The 9316-nt window shown below is 62.8% G+C and overlaps 1 protein-coding gene across 2 annotated transcripts in view; it reads right to left on the bottom strand.

Moving 5' to 3' along the window:
• LOC101637936 (striated muscle enriched protein kinase) overlaps nucleotides 1–9316 on the bottom strand; it is a 43760-nt gene that overhangs the window by 24382 nt on the left and 10062 nt on the right. The window contains exons 1-8 of one of the 2 annotated variants that reach the window (XM_045297557.1): nucleotides 7278–7524; nucleotides 6265–6443; nucleotides 5966–6054; nucleotides 4971–5146; nucleotides 2407–2667; nucleotides 1126–1284; nucleotides 836–1025; nucleotides 505–728 (exon numbers count right to left, since the gene is read on the bottom strand). In XM_045297557.1, the coding sequence (XP_045153492.1) occupies nucleotides 505–728; nucleotides 836–1025; nucleotides 1126–1284; nucleotides 2407–2667; nucleotides 4971–5146; nucleotides 5966–6054; nucleotides 6265–6333 (1168 nt within the window). In that variant the 5' untranslated portion in view covers nucleotides 6334–6443; nucleotides 7278–7524. Of the gene's footprint in view, nucleotides 1–504; nucleotides 729–835; nucleotides 1026–1125; nucleotides 1285–2406; nucleotides 2668–4970; nucleotides 5147–5965; nucleotides 6055–6264; nucleotides 6444–7277; nucleotides 7525–9316 lie in introns of those variants that run through there. The other variant, XM_004701805.3, reaches the window with a different exon arrangement.

Raw genomic sequence — 9316 nt, 5'->3', positions numbered from 1 at the left:
GGGTGATGATGGCTCCGGAAAAGGCAGAGTGCAGTTATACAGCCAGCAGGTTGCCGTGAGTGGGAACCGGCTCAGGACCTGCCAGGAACAGCCTGGACCTGGCCAGACACGGCCTGCACTAGCGGTCTCTACGCTGTGTCTCCCAGAGGGAGCCACAAGGAGACTGGCGGTAGCAACGACCCCAAGGCTACCAGTCACGGGGGTCTGACCTTGGCTCAGCTCTGGCTCAGAGCCAGGCACTATTCCAAGTGCGTGGCGGGCCCATAACAACCTTACTACAGATGGGAGCGCTGTGGCAGGGCCGGAGAGGTTCTGCCCGCTGCCCTAGGTCCCGCTGCTGGTCTGGGGCATGCCATACCACCTGTCCACTAAATGCTAAGGCGGTGACCGGCCCCCCGCTCTGCCTCTCTCTCTGCAGTTGGGAGCTGGAGCAGATGGAAGAGGGAGGCCGTGCCCCCAGGTGCCCCCCTGCCCTGCTCAAGTGGGAGGCCCTGCCACACATACACTGCATCATGCGCCGATCCTCGCTGCTCTGAATGCGGTGCCCATTGTGGAACCAGCTGATGGTGGGGTATGGCAGGCCGGTCACCTGGCACTCCAGCAGGGCCTCCTTGGCCAGCCCCACCTCCAGATCCTGCAGCGGCCGCAGGAAGTCGGGTATGGACAGCCGCTCCAGTTCACCCTGCTCGGGCTCCTCGGGGATGGACGGCATCTTCTCCAGCTTTGAGCTGCAAGAGCCACGTGCTGTGCCGAGTCCTCGGCATGCCTCCCACCCCGGGCCACCCCCCCACCCCAAGGGCAGTCCCTGCAGCCCCCAGGGGGTCTGAGCAGGTACCTGGGGCCCGAGGTGGCTGTCCGAGGCTCCTCCACATAGAGCTGGGCCGAGCAGTGGGCCTGGCCGTGGGTATTGGTGGCACTGACCGCATAGAGCCCCTCGTCCTCGCTGCCCACGTGGGCGATGTGCAGTGAGTGCAGGCCCCCGTCCTGCCGCAGACGCAGGTTCTCACTCTCCTCCACGGGCCGGCCTGGGCGGGGACAGGGTGGGATGAGAGGCAGGCACAGCATGGTGCCCCAGCTTTGGGCCCTTGGGATCCCCGAGCTCTGCGAGGGGGAAGGGGGGCATACCAAAGTGAGTCCAGGAAACCGAGGGGGGCGGAGTGCCGCTGATCTTGCAGTCAAAGCGGGCCGAGCGGCCCTCCAGCACCTCCAGGTCCTCCAGCAGCCGTGTGAACAGGGGCGCCAGCGAGGGTTGCACCGTCAGCCGGGCGCTGCACGTCAGCTCGTCTGGGGTCAGAGGGGGGATGCACTGGAGCAAGGCAGGCCAGGGCACCCCAACCCCTCCCACAGCGGGGTCGAGAGCTGGAGCCTGTGCAGTAAGGCAGTGGGCACAGAGCCAGACTGGTCCTTCTCAGCCAGGGTGGGCAGCAGGCTGCCACAGTGGGCAGGGGAGACAGACGGAGCCCCATGCCTGGCCCTCCTCCTCCCACACACACACCACCTCCTCTGGTTCACCCAGGACAAAGTCCAGTCCCAATCTGAGACAGACTTCTAGGAGCCAAGTCGGCTGGCTCCCCACGCCCCCTCCAAGGACCCCTGGCTTCCCAGGGAGTGGCTGGGCTTGCCCACAGCCCTCCGGCCTGCCTCCCACCGAGAGTACAGGCCCTTTTGTGGGGACTCCGTGACCCTGTCAAATCTCCCGTGTGAGACACCGCAGCCTGGAGACAGGCGCCGTTATCTCTGCTCTCAGCGAGGACGAGCGGGAGGTCAGAGACGCCATCAATAATGATAATGGCTGGCGTCCGTGAGGCATCCCCTCGGCAGGTGCTGTGTGTGTGCTGTACGCTGGTTAACTCATTAATCCTGCCCAGCGCCTGGCAAGGTGAGCGAGCGTAATAAACCGGCAGAGACAAATGGCCTAAAGTTCAGACGAAGTGACTGGTCCGCAGTCACATAGCTAGAACTACAGTCCAACTTGGTTTCCCATACCGCAAGGGCATGTCCCCGAAAGTAAGGGCAGCGTCTAGGACCAGGCACAACCCCCAGGGCTTCCCATGCCACTGTTGCTCGTTGTCACGGAGTTGATTTCTACTCAGGAAACCTGGAGGGTGGGACCGAACTGTTCCGGCTTGCTCTCAAAGCTGGGACCTTTAGGAAGCAGAGTGCCAGGCCGGTCTTCTGAGGGACCACCTGCTGAGTGGGTTTGAACTGCCAACCTTTTGGCACGTAGTTGAGCGATCAACCATGTGTGCCACCCAGAGGCTCCATGCATTCCACGTATTAACTCATCTTATCGGCAGATTGCGCGGGTCCCTCCCCTCTGCACCTGCCCCGGGAGATGGGGGCGGCTGTTAGGCACGTAGCTGGCCTCTCTTGGGAGGCCCTGCTGCAGCTTGGGTAAGCGAGTACCTTTGGCCGTGCTGAGTTTGCAGGTGTAGACGCCGCTGTCATCTTCGTGCACCGAGGTCAGCAGCAGCTTGCATTTCCGGCCGTCGAAATGCATCTTACATTTGAGCAGGGCGGGTTGCAGCAGGCGGCCACGGCACAGCCAGTCCACCTCCACGTCGGCAGGGCCCACCACAAGGCACTCAAACAGTGCCATCTCCCCGGCCCCCACGTCCACGTCCTGCAGGGGGGCCAGCACAGCCAGGGACCGGCTTTCGGGGTGTGCTGGGAGGAGAAGGGCCACGGTGACACACACAGAGCAGAGACACACAGGGCAGGGGAGACACACACACAGGCACACACAGAGAGACAGACAGAGAGAGAGATGCATTTTGTTCCCCTGGAGACAGGGCACACCTGCCCATCCAGCCAGGGCAGCAAGGGGCCCCTAGGCCTGGCTTCGAGCTGGCCACCCACCCGGGGTCAGGGTGACAGACTCTTGGGAGGCGAAAGTGACTTGACCGAGGGCAACCCTAAGGGGCTGAGTGGCGGAGACAACGACGTTGGTGGCGGCGGCGGCGCAGGGCAGGGGGAAACACACGAACACCAGTTGGGTATAAACTGGACTTTATTTGAGCTAAGAAATAGGGGTTTTCAAATAGCCCCATGCCCACTCCAGCAGCCTCCCTTCCCCCCACTCCCCCTGCACCAAGGCTGGCTACCCTCTCGTGCCCAACAGGGCCTGACAGTGGCCATGGGAAGCCGAGAGGATGATGGGCCAGGGCTGGACTGGGCTTCCTCCGCAGCCCAGAGCCTGGGGCCTCTGGCTTTTGATCTTGTGTACAAGAGAACGTGTTGTGCCCTGTGAAGCCTATTTCTGGAATGATCCCTGGGAGCCCTTCCCCCCTGGGCCCCTCCATCCTGTGGACCCCCTGCCCTGCCCTGCCCCAGGTCTCAGACTGCCTCTGAGGCATCCTTCCCTGACTATCACAGACGCACAGACAGACAGATAGACAGACGGACAGTGGCCTGTAGCAGCAGTAGCACATGCGCTCGCTCGGTGCTCCCCTGGGGGGAGGGACTGGGGGGGGTTGTCTTCATACCCCTGTGGCTGTCCCTTCCCAGCACAAAGTCCATCTGGGGGCCTCCTGGCCTGCCCAGCCCAATGTCCACTTGGGAAAGGTGGCCCATGGGGGCCCATGGGGTACCCCAGGGGCCTGACAGGGAGGTGGGGTATGGGAGGCTGGGACGGGGGTCCGGGCCGGCGGGCCGGCTGGGTCTGTGGGCAGGAGGCAGTGAAACACAGCGAGGTCCGAGGTGCCTGAGACAGGGGCTGGCTCGGAGGGTAGCAGGGGGGAGCTCAGGCGGCCCCCTGAACTCACTCGCCTGTGTACAGACAAAAACCTCAGTCAGCAAGCGGCAGGTTAGTGCAGCGCACGCACGCGCGCGCACACACGCTCACACACGCTCACACGCACGCACAGCCACACAGACCTGCCTAGGGCCCCTACACCAGAGCTGCCTTAGACTGCCAGATGCCACTATCACTTCCATGCCACCCCCCTCCAGATTAGCCCCCGGGTGGGGGCGCCAGCCAGAGACTGGGTCTCCGGGTTCCGAGCACTCACGGGAGCATCAGGAGCACCCAAAGCATGGGGCATTGGGACTGTGCAGACAGAAGCACCGAGACACGTGCTAACACGCAGAAGGCAGGCGGAGGCAGGCCCACCAGGACGAGGGGTGCCAGCTGGGGCCCAAGAACCGAGACACCAAGAAGGTGGTCACAGGGGGGCAGAAGCCTGGGGCTTGGGGTAGGGGCCCAGTGGATCCTGGGAAGATCTCAGAGCTGACACCAGCCAGGCTTGAGGGGCCTCCTAGGAGCCAGGGTGGATGATGCTGCGTGCAGAGCTGGGGAAGGGGTCTGAGCCATGCTCAGGGCAGAGTGCAGTGGGAGGCAAAGCGAGCGAGGGGGATGCCCTCCCCTGGCAGAAGGTGCTACTGCCCTGGAGGAGCCTGCTGGGTCCCAACCTCCACCATCAGAGAGGGCCCCACCCTTATGCCGCTGGTTCTGGGGCCCAGCACTCTCCACACTCCACACTCACGTTCACCCTGCCACCTGTGGGGCCCCTGAGATGTGTGAGGCCCAGGTCACCCCCAAAGTTACTCCGAACGGGTCCAGTCACTAGACTCTCACTGCTGCCCCTCAAACCACAATGGCTCTGCACAGTAATGGGGAGGGCAGGAGGGGTGCAGTGAGAAGGGGCTTGTGGGGGCGCACAGTGACAAGGCTGAGGAGGAGGAGGGCAGCAGCAGCAAGCAGGGTCTCTGGCTGACGTCTGGGCAGGCATGATGGCCCAGGGCAGGACTGCAGGACTGACCACAGAACACTAAGTGCTGGTGGCCCAGGGCCAGTCATTGCCCCTCTCTGGGCTTCAGGGGAGACAGCTGGACTTGGCGGCCTCTCAGACAGAAAGGTCCCTCTCTGAGACAGGTCTTTCAGGCTAGCCTTCTCCAAGGCTGTGTGAGCCCGGGCAGTCAGAACCCACAGTCAGGGCGAGGCTGCATTGAGGGGAGGAACAGGGACTCACCTCGGACCTCCAGGCGGGCCTCGCACTGCCGGGCTCCATACTCATTGACTGCTTTGCAGGTGTAGAAGCCAGCATCGCCACGCTCGGCCGCCAAGATCCGCAGCCGGCATAGCCCACCCTCTGCCTCCTCCGCGAAGCGCCGCTGGTCTGGGCGTACGGGCTGGCGGTTCCTCAGCCTGTGGGGAAGTGGGGGGGCCATGAAGCTCAGTGTGTGTGGGGGGGATGCCCAGGGCCCTCATTCTAGCCTGACCCTGATAGCCACACCCTTGGCTACAGGGCTACCTGGTTCTGCCATCCCTCTTGTCCAGAAACTTCCAGACCATCTGTGCCCACCTGTGCCTCTCCCTTCTGTGCCACCTCATGTAGAGAAATGTCCCCTGGCTTTGGTGATTTACAATGGACAGACGGGAAGCCCACTTGCCCCAAAGGGTTATGACATAACTTACAGTGTTTAAAAGAATTTTAAAAAGAAGCATATTGACCAGTTAACAAAAAACTCAGGCTGAACCCACAAAAAGAGGGTGAGCTCTGTGCCAGGTGCCCCAGGTCCTAGGAGGGGGGTGGACGGGGGACCCAGGTTTAACTCTGGGCTCCTGGTGGCTCAGGGACAATGTGCGGCTGTACCTGTGCCCAATCCCGGGCTGGGCACAGTGGCCACACTCACCCCGTCCATCCTGAGGTGGGGAAGGGGCAGGCTTTCTTCTCTGGGTGGGAGAAGACTCCTGGAAATCCATCCCAGGTGGGCAGAGCTGTGCTGCTTGGCCTCAGACCCCCTCCCAGAGGAGGATGTGTAGGACGTGTCCTGAACGCCAGGGTAGGGGCAGGTGTGCTGGCCCATGGGCTTTGTGCACCTGTCTGGTCCCCACAGCCAGGCCAGCCTCAGCCCACTCCCTTCCCTCATCTGCTCCCACCCAAAGCCAGGCCTCAGGTGGCTTTGCCTGTTTGGAATGAAAGGCGTGGGGGTGTCTGGTGGGCGGGGCGAGGTCGGCACTCACCAGGAGACCACTGGCTTGGGCTCCCCCTGAACACGGATGCTCATGGTGACATCCTGGCCTTCTCTTACCGACTGGTCCATGAGTGAGACCTGAGGGGAGACCCCAAAGTGTCAGGGAGATAGCAGGGCACCCCTCAGGCTCTGCAGGCTAGCGGGGCTAGACCGGCAGGCTCCCAGGCCCAGACTGACTGAGGTGAGCTTGAGGTGAGGAGGGATCATAGGAAGAGCCCCAAGCGGTACAGAGCCTGGGTCCCAAGAAAACGGGGGCACATAGAGGCCCGGGGGTCCCGGAGAGCTGACCTTGAAGGTGGGGGGTGCCTTGGAACCAGTGTCGAAGGAGCGGTGGTTCTGGCTGGGACTGGGCTTCATGGTGGCAAGGAGGGGCCAGCTCTCCCCGGGCTCCTCCGGGAACTCCTCTGGGGGACTCAGGTACTCCTCATCAGAGGTGATGGGGCTGCTGAAAGGGGACGTGGACCCGCCTGGAGGAGAGATGGTGGCTCTGAGCGAGGCTTGGGCACGCTAGGCCAGTGGGCCCTGGGGCCCCACACAGAGCCCGGTGCGGTCTCCACCTGCAGGGGTGCCCCCGCCCCCACTTGCTGTGTGACCTGGGTCCTTGCACTTCCTCTCCCAGCACTGGCCCTGCTGGTGTCCCTGGGTGGGGACAGTGCGGGGACGGGCCATGGACAGCAAAAGGGCCACTCTTTGGCCTGATGGGAGTACCGCTGGAGCAGGGACTAACATGCTTGGAGAGGAGGGGCCTTCAAGGGTCAGCTGCAGGCTCCTAAGGCCAGGGGCTCAGGTCTGGGCCCCAGAGTCTTGGTGTCAGGGACACCCGCTGCTGGGCGAGCCGGGCCTGGTGCACAGGCACACACACCTCAGCCAGGCTCCATCCTGGCTGCGGTGCCAAAGCCAATGAGGAGACACACTCCAGCCTGCCCTTCCCCCTCTCCCTTCTCAGCTTCCTGCCCCAGATACCCCAAGGCCACCTGTTGGCCCCCAGACCCGACAGCTCAGACCCTCAGACTCTCAGGGGACTGCAAGCAGTGGCAGCCACTCACAGGGAAGGGCTGCTGAACCTGGGGGAGAGGGGGAGGCACCAGCGTCAGCCCTGGGGGAGGGGTGTCCCCAGGGCCCTGACGGCCTCCCCCGCGACTGGACAGGGGCCCAGGCTGGTGAAGCTGGCTCCCCTCCAACTGCCAAATACAGACATGAATCGGCCACAATCCACCACCATCCCCCACCGCCCTTCCTCCTGGTTCTCCCACCCCAAGCCCCTGTGACCCAGCCCCAGGCAGGAGTGCACCCCGACTCACCCCGAGACTCTGCTCCTGAGAGGACCCCAGCCTGTGCCTGTCCTGAAGGCTCCACCCTGGGCCCAGTCCTTCCTGAAGCCTGCCCACTGCCCACCTTGTCTCAGGGCCAGGGCCCTGGGGGACAGAAGCCCGCCTGCCCAGCCCCAGACGTCCTGCTTCTTGCTGACCCTGCTGAGGTTCCCCACAGAGGAGCCAGGGGGGAGGGGCAGGAGCTGAGCAGGGGAGGAGGAGCAGCCGGGAGACTGGGTGGCAGGCAGCTGGTGGGAAGGTGGTGCTGCTGAGACCACAGGCAGCCTGGCGCTGGCTGCAGGGAGGGAGGAGCGGGGAGGGGCCGGCAGCCGGCTGGATTTAGCCAAGCTCATTCCCGGGCTGCTGGGTCTGCCTTTTCTCTCCTTACGGCTCTGGACCCTGACAAGGGCAAAGCCCCCTCAGCTGAGCACTCTGTGCAGGGTGCAGGGCCCTCGGAGTGGCACTGGCCCCAGGTGTTCAAGGCTCTAGTACCACCAGTCAGAGGAAAATGCAAAAGCCTGCCCTCAACCCCGCCCCTGCCCATGCCCTGAACAAACCACCAAGATCCCTGCCCCAGAGCAAGCTGGGGCTCCCATTCTACCGTGCTAAGCCATGCCCAAAGGGCACTGGTGGTGCACTGGGCTAAGGGTTGGGCTGGGAACCACTAGGTCAGTGGTTCAAACCCACCAGCTTCTCTGAGAGAGAAAGATGAGGCTGTCTGTCAGGGCCACCTCGATGGCAGTGGGTTTGGGGCATAAACCACACCCTGTGTTCTCCAGGGATGAGGGGCAGAGAAAGCGCCAGGACCCTTGGCCTGAGGGGTCCCAGACATAAAGGCCCTCGTCCCTCCATGGTCAGGTTAGCCCAGCGGGGCCACCCCCAACACCCAACTCTCCTACAAAACACACCTGTCGGCAACTTTCTCCTAGCCCCATCAACCCCAACAGCCAGGAGAGGCTGCCGCTTCCCCCCAGATGCCCCAGCATGTGAAGTGGGGCAGGAGAGAAGAGGAGGTGCTCTCAGAGTGAAGTGTCCTATCCAGTGTCCTTCCCCTCCTCCTTGCACCTCCATCGCCAGGACCGCATTCCCAAGCTCTGACCTGTGTTTCCAGCATAGCCCTGGAAGGAGGAGGGGTGGAGCCAGCCAGGGGAGGGGCCCACCGCTCTGGTGGGTTGGTCGTGAAGTGGGGTTCGGGGGACTGAAAGCCACTCTGTGAGCGTCTGCTGGGGGCTCGGCCCTCCACTGACACGGGGGCACAGGCTGGTCCCTGGAGGTGGGTGGCCTTCCTGCCCCTCCTGGAGTGTGTAGCCTGGTTCCAGGGTCACCTCCAGCTGGACCAGAGGTGTTCAGGGAGTTTCAGAGACACCTGGTGGCAGCAGGGGGAATAACATCTTGGGGTTCACCAAGGGGCCCCAAGTCCTCAAGCCCTTTAGAGAGGGGGTCTATGGGAGCAGTCTATGCAGGTGCCTCAGACCTATGAGGGGTGGCACTTTGTACCCCTAACATTGGGTGGCCAAGGCAGCTGTCCAAAGACCTCCACCACTGGCTTACAGAGGTTTCCTTAGCCTCCCCAGCAGGCTCTAGTGTCTACCCCACACCTCAAGATCTCACTGTAGAGAATAGTTATACCAGGCAGGGAAGGGAAACAGATGCCCCCCCTACATACACAACCGTCCCTATCAACTGGTCATGTCGATTACTCCCCTTCCCTCTCCCCAGCAGACACACGCTTGGTTGGTATCCACCCTGAGATGGCACAGAAAGGCCCGGCTGGCTACCTCTGGAGCCCAGCTCTACTCTGACCCACACGGTATTGTCATATTGTAACTGACTCGACAGCATCCGGTCTGGCCCTTTCAACGCTGAGCTCAGGCTGGGATCCTACTGCGAATAGAGCAGGGCTTCAAACTGGTTCAAACCGGTTCAGTCACATCCAAAGGAAACAAGGGCAGCTCTGTGTTGCATAGCAACTGAATCTTTGGTGACTGATTCAGGCATCCGCTCCCCCCTCAAAGATGGAGCCCCCCCCC

The sequence above is a fragment of the Echinops telfairi genome, unplaced genomic scaffold (genome assembly GCF_000313985.2).
Source record: "Echinops telfairi isolate 266 unplaced genomic scaffold, ASM31398v2 ScPeMD7_3;HRSCAF=10, whole genome shotgun sequence".
Taxonomy (NCBI): Eukaryota; Metazoa; Chordata; class Mammalia; order Afrosoricida; family Tenrecidae; genus Echinops; species Echinops telfairi.
Note: the sequence above shows the minus strand (reverse complement) of the source record. Positions and strands in the feature narration are given on the sequence as shown.